The sequence below is a fragment of the Anolis sagrei genome, chromosome 6, assembly GCF_037176765.1.
Source record: "Anolis sagrei isolate rAnoSag1 chromosome 6, rAnoSag1.mat, whole genome shotgun sequence".
Taxonomy (NCBI): domain Eukaryota; kingdom Metazoa; phylum Chordata; class Lepidosauria; order Squamata; family Dactyloidae; genus Anolis; species Anolis sagrei.
Genome location: NC_090026.1, coordinates 71,165,236 through 71,187,016, shown reverse-complemented (window position 1 = coordinate 71,187,016; position 21,781 = coordinate 71,165,236). Strand labels below are relative to the sequence as shown.

Below are 21,781 nucleotides of genomic sequence, written 5' to 3'. Positions count from 1 at the left end.
TAGAATCACTAAATAAGTCCTTCTTATTTTTATCCTGATTATATCTGAATGCGTAAAACCTCTGACTGTGACCTTTAAGACTATAATATAAGATATACATAGGCCACCATGCACATAAATAAATAGCTGTAAATCCATTGTGCTCCACTGCTGGAACAGGTGACTGGTATTTCAAATGAATCTGTTTTCATCTGCTACAGTACAAAATGTGGAACATGTAACCTAGAGTACTACTTCTCAGATAGCCAAGTTTTTTTTAATGAGATCCGCCTTGTCAAAGCCATGGTATTCCCTGTAGTAACCTACGGATGTGAGAGCTGGACCTTAGGGAAGGCTGAACAAAGGAAGATAGATGCTTTTGAGCTGTGGTGTTGGAGGAAAGTTCTGAGAGTGTCTTGGACTGCGAGAAGATCCAACCAGTCCATCCTCCAGGAAATAAAGCCCAGCTGCTCACTGGAGGGAAGGATACTAGAGACAAAGTTGAAGTACTTTGGCCACATCATGAGGAGACAAGAAAGCCTAGAGAAGACAATTATGCTGGGGAAAGTGGAAGGCAAAAGGAAGAGGGGCCGACCAAGGGCAAGATGGATGGATGGCATCCTTGAAGTGACTGGACTGACCTTGAAGGAGCTGGGGGTGGAGACGGCCGACAGGGAGCTCTGGCGTGGGCTGGTCCATGAGGTCACGAAGAGTCGGAGACGACTGAACGAATGAACAACAAAAGCCCTGTCAAAGGCTATTAGTCACAGTGGCTAAATGGCCATATTCCAGAAAATACCATGCCACTGAATACAGTTGCTGGGAAGCAACTATTGAAAAGTTTTACTGCCCTCATATCCTGTTTGTGGGCTTTTCAGGTTTGCCCTTCCTTCTCCCCACTCTCTTTCCCAAGACATTTCTGCAAATTTATTGAGATTTATTGTTAATGAAAAACACACCTAATTAGAATTTCTAATTATGATAAGCCTAACTATATTGTCCAAAGGAACGGATTGGGCCACAGATTATTTATAAATGTACTACTACAGTATATTCCGGCATATAAGACGGCTGGGCATATAAGACAACCCCAACTTTTCTAGTTAAAAAATAGAGTTTGGGATATACTCGCCGTATAAGACTACCCCTCTTCCAGCGAACACCAAATATTTTTTTAAAGCATCAGATTTGATTTCAATAAGGTAATTTTCCTATTATTGTACCTCCTTCTCTACCTCTCAGATCTTGCACATGCACACCTGCACCACTTCACTGCAGTCTTCAGGAGCGAGATCTGAGAGGTAGGTACGGTAATAGGATACAAGGGCAGGCCAGACAGGTAAAAGAGGTGTGTTTTTCTGTGCCCAGTGCCACTCTATCTCTTTTTTCCATACCCTGGGCGCTTCGGACACCTGCAGCTTTGTTCACTCTTCACTTACACCTTCCCGGTGAGGCGCCCCTTCACTTCACCATCGGGACTGCATTAAGTCCCCAAATCCTGATGAATGGATTTTCTTCTACCTTACTTGTACAGCGTTGCACTTAATGCTTTCATACAGTCGCTGTATACAGCAGGGACACAGTCGCTGCCATTTTTGAGCTTTCCTCACAATATGCAGCATCCAGATTCTCCAATCCAGATTGGAAGTTTCAGCACCTGCTCTATAAGACGACTCCCAGCGTGTAAGACTACTCCCGCATATAAGACAACTGCATAAGGCTACTCCAGTGTATGAGACAATTCCCATGTATAAGACTACTCCCACATATAGGACGACTCCTGGGTATAAGACAATCCCTGACTTTTGAGAAGATTTTCTTGGGTTAAAAAGTAGTCTTATACGCCAGAATATACGGTCCTTCCCTTACAGAGATGTAGCTGGAACTATTGAACAATGAACTGTTCACATCCCTATTCCAAGAGGGCAGCAAACTCTCCTAAAAGAGTTATAATGGTGTAAGGGTGTCTCCACTGAACCTTTATCGCCAATCCTTGTTTACACAACGAGCCAATTTTTTCAAAATCTAATTATCACAGTGAAAGAAAATGAGGTGAAATCTATTGAACGGGGGCACAGCTAGCAAAAATGTGGGAAAATTCCAGACATATTTTTAAATACAAGCAGAGAAATTCATTTTTTTCACTGAGGTGTAGATGGGCAAGGTTTTTTTTAATGTCAAATCCATTCTGTTAACTTTTTCAAAATGATCCAGGATAACTCCTCACTCTTCCAAAAAAAAGTCTTGATAACATCTACACATAGTTCTTTTTCACAGATAAACATTATCTTTGAATGTTACCAAACCACAGTAGGGAGCAATTATTACCATGGGAATTCAGTTTCAACTAGGATACATCTTTTGAAGTAATTGAATGAAACATGACACAAAGCAAAAAAGAAGTCTGCATCCAGAAGGCTTTACGCCAATAACAAACACTTCATAACAATTTCATTTTGCCTTTGTCAGCTATCCAAATGTTTACCTTTAGTAGCTGTGCGTACAGCCTCAAAGCTCAATTATTCTAGGCAGTAAACTGGTGAAAAATAATAATTGAAATCTAGCCCTAGGGCAGCTGTGTCTCTCTAGAAATACGTTGAATGGAAAGAAAAGACCTTGTTGTTGACTCTTATGACTGATTGATATCTTGCCAGATAAGCTTCAAGGTTTTGCCCATTGATTGCTTACACAGAATAAAGATGGCAAGATCTAACTGAAAGAATGTGTTTATCTCTCTTCCCTATTTTGAATATGATTGAAAATTGTTTCAAAATGCTAAGTGATGTTTAATTATCATACAGAATTTTTTTATTTTTTCTTCAGTTTAAAAACACTGACAACATATTGTATTGTTCTTTCATTTTTTGCATAACAAATAAGAACTTTCCAGTGTGCATAGGAATTTGTTCATTTTTTTCAAACTATAGTCCAGCCCCACAACAGTCTGAGACCATGAACTGACCCTCTCATTAAAAAGTCTGAAAACTTCTAGTTTAGATAAGAAAACTATTGCTTTTATTATGTTAGTGAGAAATTTGACTCAAAAATTATGAATTACAAAACGTGGCTCCATTGGGACATACAGTGCACCCCCTTTGCGTTTTCCATTTTGCCCTATGATAATCATGAATTTCCTTGGAATATTGCCTCATGATGACTTGGACTTCAGGAACTGATCCCCCAGAATATTATAATCATTTTGCACCCCATATGATCTGCATTGTCCCTGGGACCATTTCCTCTCCAATGCTCCAAGTCAAATCTATCTTTGTGATACCCATTGAGACAAGTATCACCATAAGCACCCATTGTTTATCTGGACTAACCCCATTGTGTCTACTGGATCTAGCACATTAAGCCCATTATCAATTGCCCCACTGCATTCCTCTCCTATAGTCTGTCACATGGGCAGATGAATAAACTGACATATTATTCAAAATAATCGAATGACAATTTATTAAAGGGACCAACAAGTGATGACGTAGAGGGGAATCCCAGACCAACCATAGAACGGATCCCATCCAGACTCTTTCTAGACCAGTCAGAAGCTAGTGTAGGGATCTGGAATATCTCTCAAATGTAATAAGTATACTCTGTATTTGCAACTGTGTTATGTCTGTTCTTTGGAGTGCTCTCTCCACTGATATCCTCTCTGGCCATTTAGATATACACATCTGATTTTGCTTTCAACCTGTCTGTGTCTCATCTGGTCTTCTGTAATGCTAGCCACACTGGTTCGTGTGGAAGCTGAAATCACACAACAAATTTGTGAGATTTAGAGTAGTTTGGAGGAGGGAATGTGGAAATGGAGTACAGCCTCTGTATAAAAACCTCCAGAGAAAAACACTCCACTACATTCCATATTCCACTGTTTAACAGCTCTTACAAGTGGGAAGTTCATCCTAATGTTTTAAGTGAAATCCTTTTTTTCCCTGTAGCTTTAATCTATTGCTCCGTGTTCTAGGACTAATCTACATGTTGTGATAGAGTCTGCTGGCAGTGATAGTAACACTAGTTGTATTAGGAGAGGCAGGAAAACTACTCGCGAGCAAGACTATGATGAAGAGCAACAAAGGAAAAGAATCCGGGAGATACTTAGTGAACCAACAGATGAGGATTCTTTTGAAGGTTTTGATGCAAATGATATGGATGATTGGGATATCAGATTCTGGGTCTGATGGGATGGATTGGACAAGGGTTCAAGAGATTCGAGATATTTGTGCTGAACCCACAAGCAGTGGCACGTTTGAAGGTTGGAGTAGTGAAAACATGGATGGGTCTTGGGGAACTTCAGGATTAGACCAGAGATGGACTACTTGGAGGAGTGGTGGAAGAGGCACAGCTGGGGATGGGTTGGGCCGAACTAGGGGCGACTCCAGTTCGGATGAGGAGCTGCAACAAGATGCAGCTGGGACAAGTGTGTTGGCTGAATGAAGTTCTGATGAGGACTTGTAGATAAAATGAGAGTGTTTGCAATTGTAACCTTGCAATCGGCAAGGAGCCTTGTTGGCCGCTTTCTGGATCTTTGTGTTACAGAAGATGGCTTTGGAAGAAGACTTTGGGACGTAAGTTATGCTCTGGGTTTAAGCAGCAAAGGGGGCTGGAACTGTGTGGGTTTTTGCTGGACTGCACTGTTTTGATGTTTGCATTAGCTGCCGTATTGCCCCACTGCTTTGGCTCCTTGTGTTTTCCATTGGATTGGGATCTGACCTTGCAGCTGTTCGTTTCCCTTCGGACTGGACTGGACTTCAACCACTGTCGTTACTCTCTCCTCCACGTCTGCGGCTGTGCTTCTGGAGTTGGTGTTATCATCCTTCCTGCATTCCTGCATACCAGCCTTGGAGTTCAGCGTGCTGTTTCCTGCTGCGTTTGAGGCTCGGGTTACATTTTATAACCCTTGAAAGGCTGCTACTCATTAGTGTGGCTGCGAACTTTATTCTACTGTTTATTTTGCTTCTGTTGTTTGACGGAGCAAGTTTGAGCTGCATTTAAGCATTTTGAGTTTAATCCGGATTATATCTCTGGATAATCCAGGTTATATTCTGTTTGGGGTTTTGTGGGTTCTTTTGCCTGTTTGGGCTATTTCACACTGAAAACTAAGTGTTTTTTGCCCTGTGGTTTTGTTTTGGGCTCTTTTGTGTTTGTTTGAACAATAAACTATACTTCTTTAATTGGCTGGCATCTGACCTTGACACTACACATATCCAAATATCCAGGGCCATTCCTGAGCAGAAATCTAAAATCTACCAACATCTACCCAGACACCCACTCTCTGGATAAAATTTCAAAATAACCAAGGAACAGCTTTACAATAATTATGAAAATATTACCCATTCACGAGTTAGGAAAGTGATAACAAGGATAATCAAGAGGTAGCTCGTTTTTATTTATTAAAAGACTCTTTTTTCTCACTTTTTTCAAAGAATAATGTCACTAGAATACAACAGATGTTTTCACCACCTTCTTTTTTTTAAGTGGAGTCAGGAACATATTGATAGTCGGTTAGGTGACTGTGATGTCCTTGCAGGAAAAAAACAACTAGCCAATCACCATAGAGATGGGGATATTCATAGTAGCTTATATATTGTTTTTTATCTAATTTCCCTCAAAGCAGTTTGCAATAAAGCGAAGTTGGATGGGAGATCAGTCCAGACCGTTGAAATGGTTTTTTTTTTCTGTGACAATGCTCAGAACCTCCCCACCAGTATGGCCAAGGGGTTGCTCCATAATTCTCAATTTATATAAATAAAAATGTAATGTTCATTTGTGGGATCAACATAACTCAAAAACCACTTGATGAATTGACACCAAATTTGGACACAATACTCCTATCAGGCCAACAAGTTACTATCACTCATAAAAACACTGAAAAATGCAGAAGAGACTTAAAAAGCCAAAAAAATAAAATACACTACAACGCATGCACATAACCACATTGTTCCCCTGACATTATGTCCAGTCATGTCCGACTTGTGGGGGGGGGGGGGATGGGTAGGTGCTCATCTCCATTTCTAAGCTCAACAGCTGGCATTGTCCATAGACACCTCCAAAGTCAGCAGAGGAGGAAACAATGAAGAATTTGGGGGGAAAATGGAGGCTAGCAATTGGGTATTTCGAAAAGAAGACACAAGTGGATTTGAAGATCACCATAAAGGGGATTTAGTGAAAGACATGTGGGTAGTTGTGGGTTAGTTATGTGATCCATACTGAGTGGTGTTGGAGATCATGGGGGTTTGAGGGACAATAAATGTTAAGATATAACTATACAGTCAAAGTTGATTTTGAATACCATTCTGTAAACTTGCATATTCTTTTGTATTTTTTTTGTTTTGTTTTTCTGTTGTCTGTTTTGTTTCCTGTGTACACCATAAATTAATAAAAAAATTAAAAAGGGGAAAAAAGAATTTAGAAAAAGTAAATCCCATTTTCAGTTTTTCTGTCTTTCATGGTACTCTGCCAAGCACATTTTCATCTCTGTAGTAAAAATGTTTGGAATTTTGTAGCATATGGGATGGGAGGATTCACTTACAAGATTTGTGACAAAAATATTTACTTTGTTCCACAATCTAAAACCCTAGTCCAACATGTGTTGAACAAATAAATATGTGATTCCATCTGGAAAAGATACATAAATAGGATTTTTTAAAAAATTCTACATTGCTAGTTTTACAATAATACAGCAACATTCAACAATTTGAGTTTGGAAAAGCCATAATAATGGCTAGATGCTTTTAAGTACCAAGGGAGTGCATTTCATTTAACATAACGGGACATACTTTGGAGTAAACATAAAGTGAATTTTCACAGTAAAAACTGAAGGACACCACTTAACTCTCTTTTCAACAGATAAATGCTTTGGGCTTGCATTATATTTTTAGATACTTCCCTGTTCTGGTATAAGGCAAATAGAGTAAATATGTTAGGATGATGTGGTAGTTCTTGGGTTTTTTTCTTTTTGAAAAAAAATTCCATATGACATTTCTGGAGTACTCACTGGCAATTGTCAAAAGCAACTGCAACATTTTTTCCTATTCTTGTGTGTGCGTTTCTTTGTAATTCATGTTTTGTTCAAATCAGAACAAAAAGTATTCTATTGCTTCTTTTGTTATCAAAACCCCGGAACACCAAAGCAGATCCCAAAATCAGCAGCTCTAAGAGCACACAAGTACAGAGGTGATGAATAATCTTTTCCCCAGAACCCCAATTTTAGGTATTTTCCAGTGTGAATGCACCAAGTTGCACAAAACATGTACAACCAATCCTAGAACAAATTCCATTATCTCATCCAGGAAGAGGATGTAATCCTCTCACATAATCCCGGGTATTTCACAATGGACCCAGGGAAGAGCCATGACCAGACCTTATATCTTCGAAACAATCCAAATCTCAAATACCCAATCAGATCCCCTCTCTGGGAGTCCATTCAGGCCACGCCAACACCCTTGCCATTAATTGTTTAGCAAACCAGGACTAACCAGCTCTTAACATTAACCCTCCTCCATCAGATGGGGACAATGAGACAGGACGAGGGAAAGGGTGGCAACATGTGTTGCCATGTTGGCCTTTCCTGCATCAGATGGGGAAAAGGCACCAAAAAGGTGGGTAACTCCATTGGATACCCAAACTCCACTTACCTCTCTGTCATGGGCAAGGAAGCATCTTGCAATGCTTCCTCGTCACTTTTGGATGAATGAGGGTGGGGTCAAGCCAGCATCGTCTGATAGCACTCAGCAGACTCCATCCCCGAAGAGGAGGCAGGGGCCAAAAAACCCCAGTGTGATGAGGTGGTCCCCCAAGGTAGACCAAGAAAACAGTCACAAGACTTCAAATGGAGAAATTACAGTTTAATAAAATCACCGCCAGAACAAGAAACTGATCAGCAACCAAAACGTGGATCCTAGTTGGCCTTGGGCTGAGGGTAGCAGAAGTCTTTTGTTTCAAACCGCTATCGAAGTCTAGAAATATTTCTATATATTTGCGTTGGGTTATATCAGTCTTCACAGCACAGATTCTGTTTGCATCCACTTTGGCCAAGGTGAATAAGTCTCTTTTTCTTTTGCCTTCAACCTGCTTGAGTCTTATTCTATCTTTAGAGCTTGGAACTCCAAGCCCTAGTTCTTGCAATAGCTGAAATCATTTAACACTTTCATGTTTTATTTATATGTACAGGCAGTACAGGAGTTACAAACATCTGACTTACAAACAACTCATAGTTAAGCAAGGGGCTGAGATTACAGGAAGTGAGAGAAATCCACACCTAGAAAGATAAATTTACTCCTGAAAGAGTTATAATGGAAAAAAGGTGTCTCCACTGAATAAGCTTTACCCCCAATCTTTGTTCCCACAAGCCAATTTTTTCAAAATTCAAATATCACAGGGACAGAAAGTGAGGTGAAATCTTCTGAATAGGGGCACAGAGAGCAAAACAAACACCACAGGAGTGTTAAACCTTCCCTATGCTATCCAAAGCTTGCATATATATATGGCTGTGTAATTGATGAACATTAGGGGGCACTGATGCACAAATGTCAGATATTGTGTCATAAGTATGAATATAACAAATTAAAATGGATTAAAATGATGTACCAGTGGTACATCACTCCTAGTAAATTGGCAAAATATTATAAGAATGTCTCCGATGCCTGTTGGAAATGCCAAGAAAAGAAAGGCACCTTCTTCCATCTATGGTGGACGTGTGAGAAAATCCAAAAATTCTCGCTAGAGATACACGGAACTGTAAACAAAATATTAAACTTAAGAATGGAGATGAAAGCGGAATACTACCTATTGGGAATTTTAGACTTTGAAATTGAGAAGAACAAGGACAAGCTCCTTTTCCACATGGCAACCGCGGCAAGGTTGGTAATAGCCAGAAAGTGGAAGAATAAAGAAACACCGACACTAGCAGAATGGAAACTAAAGCTAATGGACATCATGAATATGGATGTACTAACACAGCATATGAAAAACAAACCGATGACTGGGGTAAGCAAGCCCAGTCAAGAGATATCTAGAAGCTAACTAATAATAGGAATACAAGAGATTAGACAAGAAAAGAAACCTAATTGAAGACAAGACCAACACCAACAAAGCTATATGGAACAAATCAGTAGTTAAGAGTACTAACACTCCCTGTCTCACCTTTCAACTTCCCACACACCCTGTATTCCTTTTTTCTTCTTCCTTCTCTTCCCCTTTCCCCACTCTCCCTCTCTCTCTACTTTTAGTTATTATTAGATATGTTGATGATTACCATCCTATCGATGTATTCCCAACTAAAACCTTCAATAAAAATTATTTTAAAAAAACAAAAAACAAATTTGATCTGACTTTCTCTCCCCCCCCCTTTTTTTTTATAGGCTGTGCTGTCCTTTTATATATATATATATATATATAGAGAGAGAGAGAGAGAGAGAGAGAGACAGAGTTGCATTTAAAAATATACATGCTCTGACTTATATACAAATTCAATTTAAGAACAAACTTGCAGAATGTATCTTGTTTGTAACTTGGGGACTGCCTGTATAAATTTAAAAAGTCATAGTGCAATAATGCATCAATGTAGTAACAAATGCCCACTATAACATTAGAACTCTAAGAGAAGGGGATAAATATTTAGAGAGGAGAGAATTTGTCCTTCAAATCATAGGACCTCTTCAATGAACATGTTGACAAAAAGCAGGCCTGTGATTCTATTTTTTTTTCTTTGCCTCAGATTTTAATGTGTTTGCCTGATGAAGACACTAGTGAAGCTTTGAAAGCTTATGGATTTTATTGTATTTCAGGTAATCTTCCAATGTGTCTCTCAAGGAAGACAAAATGACAGTCTCTATGGAAAGACAAATGAAGAGAAAGGATAAAGAAAAAGTTGTTAACATTTCTGGCCTTTTCAAGTCATTGGAATCTCTTATTGGAATCTGGGGTTTTTTTTTAAGCTTGTTTTTTGAAGTTACAGTTTCCATTGTCTTGACCTCAAAGGTGCCTTAGTCAACTGAGGAAATATTGGTTTTAGAGCACCTAATCTTTCGGTCTGTCCTTTGGAAAGTCACACATACTATCTCAGTGGGAGAAAGCAAGCAAGCATATGCTTGCCCATTCAATTTGTTCAAAAACAGCAGCTGTTTCAATTGTACCTATTTCATCAACATTTCCGTCTTCCAACTGGCAAATTAGTACAAACCTTTTTGGTCCTACGGAAATGTTGTCCCCTGGCCAGGCTTATAATTGATGAGGGACTCATTCTGGCTTTTCCACTAAAAGGTTACCAGGAAACATTGTAGGGGTAGTCTTATTGGGCAAATAACGAAAAACAAACAAACAAACAGACCTCAAATCCATTTTGTTATAATACCTTCACTGTTCCAACCAAAAGTCTTAAAACAAACCAGTTTTCAAAGTTTCACAGACTCAATCAAGCACCGATATTTTAAAAACAAACAAACATATCATAGAAATAACGTGATATTTTGGTCTCGTCGTCTACATTCCGCTTCACATGTTATGGGAAGTGTGTACAAAAAAAATGACCTCCCCTATGATTGTAAGATGAATTAGAAGAAAAGCAGCATAGAATCAATGAAGTTAGGCTTTTCCACTTCAGTTGCAAATATACAGGCAGTCCCCGAGTTACAAACATTCGACTGATAGTTACAAACAGAGATGGGACAACAGGAAGTGGGAGAAATCTACTTCTCTGAAGGGAAATTCACTCCTGAAAGACTTATCATGGAGAAAGGGGGTTCAACTGAAGCTTTCTAACCAATCCTTGTTTCCAAAACAAGTCACATTCTTCAAAATCCAATTCTCACAGGGGCAGAAAGTGTGGTGAAATATTATAAGCAGGACACTGAGAGCAAAACAAACACCATGGGAGTGTTAAACCTTCCCTGTGCTATCCAAAGCAATTTGGCTGGAGTTGCACTTAAAAATGTAGCTGTTTCGACTTACATACAAATTCAACTTAAGAAAAAACCTACAGAACTGATCTTGTTTGTAACTAGGGGGCTGCCTGTATTAGACATGTGCAATCGATAAAAAAATGGTTCAAAAGTACTTACAAAACTGGGGGGCCCTGGTGCTCCGTTTTTAAAGTGTTTCTAAAGTTTTGTTAGAGAAAATTTCATTTCTATAACAAGACTAACTAAATTTTGTTACTTCGTTACAGTATTTTCCCATGCGCATCAATGTAATAATTACTAGCATTGGGGAAACTTCATGGGCTCCTCTCTCCCTCATTTTTAAAGTTATTGAGGTGAAACTTGCTACAATGGTAGAACACATTTACCGCTGTTAGCTCACCTAATTTGACAATGTTTCACTTATCGAGATTTTTGGCAAATTTTCAAACCGATGTGTGACATTAGCATACTGTACATTAGTATATATCAATGGTTCCCAACCTTTTTTTCCCACCGGGGACCACTTGGCCAGGGACAACACTCCAACATTAGTACCAAAAGGGTTACAAACCAGTTTTTGGTCAACTTTAGTTTCGGTTTGATTATTTGTGATGCTGATTCAGAAATTTGCATTGGATAGACCACATCAGTTCTAGTTTTTGATACAGAACATGTATCAGTCACTGTCTGCTCGCCCACATAAAACCATATTTAATAATCTAGAGCTGATAAGGTAGTAGTAATCTTATGTTGGTAGTCAGCCTTTCCCCTCCCAACATCCCCATTGTCTCAGCATTATATGAAGGTTTTGCAAGACCAGTCGCTTTTGTTGCTGTGTGGTTTCGAGGCAACAGTGTTGTAATTGTGAGGCTGTGGACCATATTTTCATTCTTGTGGACCACCAGTGGTCCACAGAGCACAAGTTGGGAACACTGGTATATATAGTAGATTCCTTTCGTTTTCTTTCAAATATCTACTTTTAAAAATTGAGCCTAAAACTTGCTTTAAGGGACTTATTTGAAATAATTCTACAACAGAGGACCCCTGGTTGATTTTTAAAAAATATATGTGTAAATTAGTTTCAAGTACATTTTTCTTTAGCTGCCATGGTTATTGATTTTCTTTTTCTCACTGTAATGAGCACCAGGTGTAAATTTATGTACCATACTTCTGTTTACTATTCAGTTCAAGTTCTCTTCTCACATATAAGCGTTCAACCAGAAGGTAACAAAGCTGCCCACTTCATCCAGCAGCTGCTCTTTCTATCTGGCAAAATGACAAGTCAGAGTTGAAGCACACATCAAATGTTCAGGGACAAATGCCAATTGCATAATAAAGTCTTTAGAACTGGCGGTTATGTTATCTACATTTTTTTCTGGAATTCTGTGCCAGTTTCAAGAGAAGAACTGAGCCATACAGTCCAGTAGCCAATTCAACAGTTTAATTGAAAAAGTAGGGGATACTGTTTAAGGGGTTGGGCTATATTTTGTTAGTAAGTTTTCTCTCTAGATTAATACTGAAGCTAGCATGGTTCTCCCATCTTTATCTTTTTACTGAGGGACTGAAGTTTTTTGTCATTTATCTGTCAACCTGTAGTTAGCCATTTTGGTCTTCTGAGCTTCCAAGATTGCAAACAAGGATACATCTCTCTCTTAAGACTTGGAATGTCAAGACATTTTATTATGTGAGAATAAGTAGTTATTAGAGCTGTGCAAAATTATTCTCACTCCTCGTAAGTTGGATCAAATTCATGGAATTTGTATTTACAAGGCAATACCTTACACTTGGGCGGGGCCCACACCAAAAACTTAGGAATCAAAACTTACCCTATACTTGTTGTTTGAATATTGTAAACCTCGAAAGCATCCCAGTCAGTTTCATTTTCAGCACAAACAAGCAAAGCAAAGTCAAAAAGCCTGCCATTCCTCTTTAAATTGACGGCCTCTTGCCATTAGAAAGGGAAGCAGCAGGGAGGAAGCAGAGTTTGTTGGGAAAGAGACTTAGAAAGCACAGAATTCTGGGAAATGTAGTTTGGGAAGGTGAGGAGCCCTATGCTAAAGAATTCAAAAGGCCCTGTCCTAAACTACATTTCCCAGAATTCTGCTCAGTATCAGAAAGCCCCAGTCAGGATAGAGGAGAGATTGGTCCCTCTGTAGCAGCAGCCAGTCAGAGTTCCAATAAATTGTTGAATCAGCAAAAAAGAGGGCTGACTGATGCTTCTAGTAAATAAATATCTGTAAGTAAAGTTTTCTAAAATCATTAGATGATTTAATATTTCTGAAAGTTGGGATGAATTATCCAGTTATCTTGTCATTGTATAGAAAATTCAAGGAAATGGCTTTTGTAGTTTGCTTTTTAAAAAAAATTATAAAAATTTTGAAAATAAGGCTAAAAAAACCCAGCTTATACTCGAGTATATATGGTATTTATCTTAGTCTAGCCATTTCTTGTGCTTAAAGAGAACCCAGAGCCAGAAACCATCTTTTCACCATTTGATTACACAATCAAATATGATAAAGGAGATTTGTACCAGGATATTTTTACTGATAAAACCTTGGTCTTTGCTTATGTTATAGTTGTCTTAGCAGGCAGTATGCCCTCACAGCAAAGAAACAGTTTGTTTCTAAAGTGAACTGACTTCTAAGCACATCTCTTCCAATTCTATGATTCTATGAAAGTCACCCATGTTTCACTCTAACACTTATGAAATTGGGAGAATCACATATGTTATTCTGAGCTGTTTGGAAGATAAATGAGAAATATTAAATGAAGAAAACATGTGAAATCTATGAAGACAGTACCTAGATTGAAGATCTTTGATGTTAAAATGCAACTGTCCCCAATAAGCCAACTTTCTCTTGATTTTTAGAAACATTTTGCTGATGGAATTCCCAAGTAATTCATACTTACAAGCTTGACTTAATTATATTTATGACTTCCTTTCTTTCAACAAATCATAGTCTGAAACAAGGTAGATTTTGGTATCAACAGCTGCTTCAGTCCCGAGCACATTGCTACTGAGATTGATTTCAACTTGCATCATGGCTTAGTGATCATTGATTTACAAACCGCTTTTTGCTCAGAAATGTGAAACGACTTCTGCCACAGGTTCAATCATAGATGAGAAGTACATTTCTTCAGAGCTTGCAATTTAGACCCTCAACAAATAAAACACTGTTGGGTATTATATAACTTTTCTATGAGTATAGAATAGTGAGGGGAAGTGGAGTAAGACACAAGGTAAAGAGAAAGTTTTTAACGGCACAGTCATTTGGGAGGAGAAAAGAGAAAAGAAATCAGAAAGAAAGAAAATATAAGACTGCGAACCTGGGGGGGTGGGTGGGTGGGGGGGTGCTCACAGGATTCCCTAAGATGTGATTCGACGGTTCTAACCAGGCTTGCCTAACTTTTCTCTTCACAAATGTTCTTTTCTAAATATTTTTAGCAATAAGTATATATTTGAGAAATCAATGAAGCGAAAATATGAACCAAGCTTTTATTAACCACAAACACAAATAATTTGCATAAAATCCATAAAAATACAGTATTTTTGTGCTTTACTATGCTTTAATTATAAAAAGAGAAATCAAGTTCCTGCTTCACTCCTACTTTAGTGGCACATTTTATTGAACAAACTGAGATTTATAATTTTAAAATAGCTTTTTTCTTTAACAAAGGAAATAAAACTGAACCTGGGGGCAGAGGCTTTTCAAAGTATTGGTTTCCCTGCTACACAAATGAACACTATTCTAAAATGTGTAGAGCAATACAGTAATATATTACATGGAATTTCAGGTTTATCTTACCCTCCTTGAGTGGTTAGATTTTATTTCCTGTGAAATGTTAATTCTTTTTTTCTACAGGAAGAAAAAAATACATTTTATCACACATTAAGGCCATTTTTTAAAAAAAGGCTTTCCTGAAAACATTTCCTCCTTGCAGTTTTAAAAATGAAATTCTCTTCATTTTGTCTACCCTGGTGATATCAAAACATTTAAACGTTTTACAGCAAAAATATGTTCATTGCAAATGAGATCATAGTGGTGTTTTTAGCAACTGAAGTAGAAGAGTTGTGCGCGGATCTGTTTTCCTTCGGTACCTTTGGTAGCACGCGATAGGAAGGTCCCTCCCAGTACAAAAACCTACCAGACATGAAAGCAAGCAGGAGCTCATGTCAGCTCATCCTTTGTTTTCGTGAGCATGCGTCACGGCACTCCTCACGGGGCGTGTGGAGAATTGCCACGTGCTCTTTGCACAGGGTTTTCTGGGAGCCCTGCCTCAACAGACAATTGGAGAAGAACTCTGTGATGTGTCTCACGCAAGGTTGAGTCTATATAATGAGGCGAGTACCTCCATTTGCTCAATTGTGTTGTACCTGCATGCCTGCCTGTCTTGGCTTTGCTGTTTTGCCGTCGTTTGTAGCTGGTGCTCTCAGCTCAATATATATTATTGATGTTTTTTTGGCTTGGCCTGGCCTCCTTGTTATTTTATTCTTTTACTAGCTTGGGTACTCGACGTTGCTCAGGTTATTAGAAAACGTTATTTTTTTTAATTGTACAACTGACAACATGCCAGATTAACCCTGAGAAACTTCATCAGTACTTAAAGTTTGTTATGTTGGACAAGTTTGCTCTAGATGCATCATTGGTGGGTTTCAGTGTGCTCTCTGGCTGTAGAGTAAACTACAACTCCCACTATGGTGAGTCAGTCTCCTCAAATCCCTCCAGTAGGTTGAGTTAGTCATGAGGTTTCTGTGTGCCAAGTTTGGTCCAGGTCCATCATCAGGAGAGGTCACTTTCTCTGGTTGTGGGTGAACTACAACCCCCAGAAAGGAAGGTCAGTTCCCCCTAAACCTCTCCAGTAATCAATTTTTGGCATATCAGGTATGTGTGCCATGTTTGGTCCAGATTCATCAGTATTTGGGTCACAGTGCTCTCTGGATGTAGGTGAACTGGAACTCTTCAAAATCAAGATTAATTTTCCCCAAAGACCTCCAGTATTTTTTGCTGGTCATGGGGGCTGTGTGTGCCCAGTGTGAGAGTGCTTGCTTGATGCTGCTGCTAGGCTGGGTTTCAGTTTCTCCACTCTCTAACTCATCTGCCATCACACTCTCTCTCCCTCTTTTTCTCTCTCTCACTGGCGCTTCTGGTCTCTCTGACATGCTACGCTCCATTGGCCATGCCAGTTCTCCTAGCGTCCCTCCAAGTTCACCAAGGTACACACCAACATCTATCTCAACCTACCACTAACCCTCTTCCCCAAACTCAAAGTAAACTACCTCAACTCTCACTCTGTATCAAGCAACCTCTCTGTAATATTTGGCTCAACAAAATCCGTGTCACACAGCGGGCTGTGATGGCTCTTACAAACAATCTCTCTCTCTCTCTCTCTCTAATATTTGGCACAATGTTTTAATAAAAAGGAAGTTTTAACAAGCTGCTCCAAAGGCTGTGTGGCACACACAGTGTCACACGGAAGCCCAGGAGGGCTCCATTAGGATTTTGAAATAATCGCTCATCCTCCTTCCCTTTCCCTACCTCTAATTTTTGCCAAATAGTAAAGGAGTTCCACCAGTGGTGAGCGAGTCCTACACTGGAAAGAAAACCACACAAGCTTGAAGGATTTCCACAAAACCACCAACTTTGCCAATTACTCGCAGTTTCGGCTATGAATCCGTGGGGGCATCCCATGGAGGATTCATTGAGCTTCGTTTGTCAGGCTGTTCTGTTGTGGATCCCTGCCTGTGGTCTTTTATAGGGGACGATGACACTGTAGCACTTGGTGTCCATGGGGTAGACTGGTGAAAGATAGCAGCAGTTGACTGCTGTCTAAAAGAGTGACTCAGTCACTTTCCTAAAGAACACTGGAACTTACCCTATAGTATCTCTAGATTCCTTCGTTCCGAATAATGAGTGAGCTTTCACCCAGGTGGCAACCATTGGTGCTCTCTTTCTTTCTTTTCATGTCAATCATTCTCTTACAGAAGGCAGTAGTTACCTCATATACCCTAACCATAAAACCAGGATGTATGCACAGCAGAGTGTGCACAACAGACTGATGTGTTGTTGGTCCCCGTCTGTGGTCTTTCGTAGGGGACGATGATACTTTGGCGCTTGTTGTCTGCAGGGTCAGCTGCAATTGGCTGCTCTCTCAAGGAGTGAGTCACTCTTTTAAAGAAGGTTGGCCGTTACCCTATACCAGCTTCATTTGTAGGAACAGATGGGTATTGTGTCATCCCACTGGTTTGGCCTCCATTTCCAACATTTCTCACCCTAAATTGTCCCTGGCAAAAGTTTAATTCTTCTCCAGACAAGTTTGGAGTCGTCGTCTGCTTCTACTTTGCTGTTGTTGACTTCCACATGGATGAGGTGACTCGACGACAAATATTTTGAGTCATAGTGAATGTCGTTTAACTGTAGCAGTTCATCAGACAATGGCAAAGTCGTTGAGTGGCCTGTTTGTCATCACTTGCAGGCCCCTCATACCACAGCGGATGCACCGCCCACATGTTGCTTGCAGCGGCTGTTAAACTTCTATAGCTTCAGTTTTCAGGTCGTATGGATTTTGGTGTAGGAGCAGCGCACCAAACAACAGAAAAGTTGTTGAGTGCCCTGCCTGGCTCATCTTTCTTATTTAGGAGACTATTTGGCTTTATGTGGGGTGGGCAGTTAGCAGCCTGGTTTTAGCGGCCTAGCATATTCGAATTTCTCCCCCCTCCCCCCCTCCCAAACCCTTTCCTCCTTTGGGGGGCTGATTAGCTCATTGTGGAGTGGGGTGGCCAGCCAACCAATCTGCCCCTGACCTTCTCCCTTGTCTCTGAGCCCTCTATTGCCCTTTTTTGGGCCTGCCACTGCCGCCTCACCTTCATGAATCAGTGAAACTAATGATGATGAGCTGCTCTGAACTGCTAAGACTTGAAATAATATGCTCCAAAAACATGGTTTTTCCCCCAATCATGGCTACATTTTTCACAATACATTTTGAAAAAGTTTTCCCCCTCAGTGGATCAGTGTTTTTTAAATAAGGGGACAATGCTTGCTTGCTGCTACTGCAAAAGCTTTGGAAGAAGTTGATTGGCTTTCTGTTGGTTTTTTTATTAGTAAAGAAGTAAGTGAAATAGTGGAGCTGAGTACTGGGCTGTGTGGTGTGGCACATCTTTGCTGCTCATGGAAAAGTTAGAGAGCGGGGTGAGTGGGGGGATAGGGAATGTTTTAAAGGAGATTTTATTATTTCTAGAAAGAAAAAATCCAGAAAATCAGAGGATGACCCAAACGTTATAAAACTTGGTGGGCTAACAGTGGTAGATGTGCTCTCAAATTGTGGTTATTTTCTTCCCTTTATTCCTAAAACTGAGGTGAAATGGAGCCTGGGAAGCCCGCCCATTGCTGCTAAAGGGTTGAAAATATTTGTTTTTTCATATGCAGAACAAAAATGTCCATTCGGGAGTGTGCCTGTTTTCAGGTGGTGTGTGAAAACGGAAATGGGAAGCTTCCGTTTTTTGGCAAGAAGAAACTGATAGTGATTCTCCTGAAATGCACAAGCCTATTAAGTAGTAGACTTCATCTACAATGTGGAGTCCAAAGCTAGTTGAAATAGTTTTGACACAGAACAAAGGTTTAAACATATGGCCTAATTCTAAACTTATCTAAAAATATGACCCTTCCCCCTCGCCCAGTACACAGTTCTCTGGAGTGCTGCCAATATCTAATGATGTTATAAGCTGAAATCAATATTTTAATTAACTATAATGGATTTGGAATTCAGAGATATGTTTTAAACAGTTGCAAGTTTTAAAATCATCCTGTTAGAGAATCTGTCACACTGGAGAATCACTGTCTTCTTCTTCTACTACTACTACGAATAATATAACTTTATTTATAATCCGCTCTCTCTCCCTGAAGGGACTCAGGGCGGTTTACAAAAATAACAAAATGGCAAACATTCAATGCCCCAAAACAAATAGACAATCAAAGTAAAACATAAAATAACATAAACTCAATCCAATTTATAAGCTAACTTCTAATACTTTGTATACATCATTGTCAAATACTGTCCTGAAGTATGGTCTGGAATTCTTGCCCACAATATCGCATAAGGGAACTTTTCCAATGTTGGAGAAATCTTCGACATCCCAAATTTCTGGCATGCTGCAGCCAGGCCTAAAATACATACATAAATACATTTAAATGTTAGCAGCAAAGAAAGACATACAGCAAGAATAAACTGATAATGCATAACATTCATACAGGAAATGAAAACTCTCTTCAAATATTCAGATCATATGATCATGAAAAAGGAAGAGTGCTGCATTTACTGGGCCTTCATCCTCTATTACATCCTTTGTTGATTATGCATTCTTAGGAACATCTAGTGGAGAAATCATCCTGTATCCATTCAGGTTCTCTTCAACTTTATCCAATGAGAGTCCTGAATCATATATGGAATTTACAGACTTATCAGATCATATCTTTTCCCAAATACAGAGTTGGCAAATTTTCAACAAATAACATAGGATTTATCAGGATAGGTCCACCTATGAATGCCTAACAAAGGCTGAAGAATTGATGATTTCCCTTATTAAAGCCATTTTAAATTGTTTGGACCCTAAGAAGAGTTAACATTAAAAAGCTCAGAGGTTGAAGGTTTTTCTGTTGTTTCATATTCTTGAAGACCATCCTCCAAAGCCTCTCCTGAGACTGGGATTCCTCTGGAGCAAACTGGGATGGGACATCAGGAGAAATTGTTAGGAGAAGGAGAGACCAGGAAGCTTTCCTTTATCTTCCAATCTAAGTCCAATTTGAGCAATTCCTCTTGCCTATTCAGGAGAGCATCTGACTATTTGGATTTATGTGCTAAAGAGAGTGCATTTAGCATCTTCTATTGTTATAATTATGTAACAAATCTGGAGTTCAATGACATGAATTTCTCTCTTAATATTTATATAAGGACATTTAAATTTATTGGCCAATGCTTACTAAAGTTTATCAATAATTATAATATCAAGTCAAAAACTGGGCATCAAATTCCAAAATAAGTACAGTAAGAGCTTCAGGGATTTAGGAAGACCAAACAAGATTTCATGAATAGTCAGAATATAAAGGGCAAAGGAAGAGCATAAGATCATGTGGGACTATGGCTACAAACTTAGCAATCCAATTTTACTCATTATTTTAAAGATCACTTTCAGCCAGCAGCACGAACTGTTTGAAATGCATGATTAAACCTGAACACAACTAAGACGATTAAGGCTATGCTTAACACTCTTTGAAGGGGACAAACCCACTGAAGTTTCCCAATGGTTTCTCAATTTTAGGAACAGTAAGTAGAGTTATGGAAAGACTTACAAAATAAAACATGTCGTATCCTAGCTCACTTTTCTACAAAAAGCACTTCCATCTTACCATCATCTGGGGAAAACTTCACGAGTTCTTACTGATTACTTACTTAGGTCTCTTTAGGCACCAGGATTCTTCTAAAATGTAGTAATTCACTCCCATCTTTACCAATTCCCTTTTAACGTCTTTTGCTGGTTTTCGACTATACATGGAATAAACTATCTTTGTTCTTGCCCTTTGAAGAGGGAGAAAATGCATATATAATCAACCAACCAAAAAAGCAGGATTATTGTACCTAGGAGAGTGAATCTATTCTGAGACATATTTTACAGTAAAACAGATTCGAAAACAGACTTTGCAAGAGGTAAATGTGTTTAAAATACACTAGAGCAGTGGTTCTCAACCTGTGGGTCCCCAGATATTTAGGCCTTCAATTTCCAGAAATCCTAACAGCTGGAAAACTGGCTAGGATTTCTGGGAGTTGTCGGCCAAAACACCTGGGGATGAACTGGTTGAGAACCACTGCTAGAGGATAAAAATGATGCAGTGAAACCTGAAGGAAATCTAACAGACATACTAGCACTTGTAACTGGAACTGTACAACCAAAATGACAGCCAATTATTTTATAAAGTGAGAGATTGGGAAACGCTTGTCAACTCATTTAAACTACTGGTTAAATTTACATGTTCTTTATACCTGTTGATCAGAAAGTATTCTCCTGATAAATCCAATTTGTCATTCACAGAATAAAAAAAGCACCCCATCACTGCTAAGAGATAAAGCTTATATGGACCAGTAGCTCATCAGTAACTGTTTCTTTGAGTGGTCAAATGTGAAATCACACAAGAAGGTTATTGCACCTTCGGTACCTTCTATACCTCTATAGATACATTTTGGCAGTAATCCATCCCACTCTCCACAATGGTATATACACACAGTAGCCACCAAACTCCACTTGTCTAGGAATAGCCAATGTCACTAGGAACGGCATGACTCAAAGAGGGGAGAATGGGTGGATGTGATGTGTATTCACAGGAGACCACTCAAAGAACTACAGGTGAAGGTAATTGTGGTCTCTGTGATTCACACAAATGGATGACAAGCAAACTACTAGCCTCAGGAGGTGGGTGTCAGCCACACATGAAAATAACACTGCCCTCCTGAAAGTACTGTCACTTCAAGATTAGAAGTCCACACGGTAGTGTGCAACATGTCAAATACATTGCTGAAGTGGCAGTAGACGACAACACCGCCTTAGTAGAATGTTCTAAAACAAAGATTGAGGAGGTTGCTTGCCAGACAGTTGATAAACTAAGTGAATAAACACAATGATTGGATTGAAATTGAAAGCAGATACGACGTCATACGTTTTTAAGAATGTGACTTCAAGTATAAGCCAACTTGTAACAAATAACCTTTCATGGTAGCTCATTGAATCATTACAAAAATATATAAACATAACAAAATATGCAGAAATCCACCAGCTATGCCACCACAGAACATAGTTCGGAGAGGCAAAGGCATAGATTCTCCCTACAGTGTACAGAAGATTGGTACATGTACTTCTA

At 39.2% G+C, this 21,781-nt stretch overlaps 1 protein-coding gene across 1 annotated transcript in view; it reads right to left on the bottom strand.

Moving 5' to 3' along the window:
* Positions 1-14,359: 14,359 nt before the first annotated feature.
* The window catches only part of DPY19L1 (dpy-19 like C-mannosyltransferase 1), a 56,701-nt gene continuing 49,279 nt past the window's right edge, over positions 14,360-21,781 (bottom strand). The window contains exons 22-23 of the mRNA XM_060781624.2: positions 20,322-20,447; positions 14,360-19,036 (exon numbers count right to left, since the gene is read on the bottom strand). Of these exons, the coding sequence (XP_060637607.2) occupies positions 18,883-19,036; positions 20,322-20,447 (280 nt within the window). The 3' untranslated portion in view covers positions 14,360-18,882. The remainder of the gene's footprint in view (positions 19,037-20,321; positions 20,448-21,781) is intronic.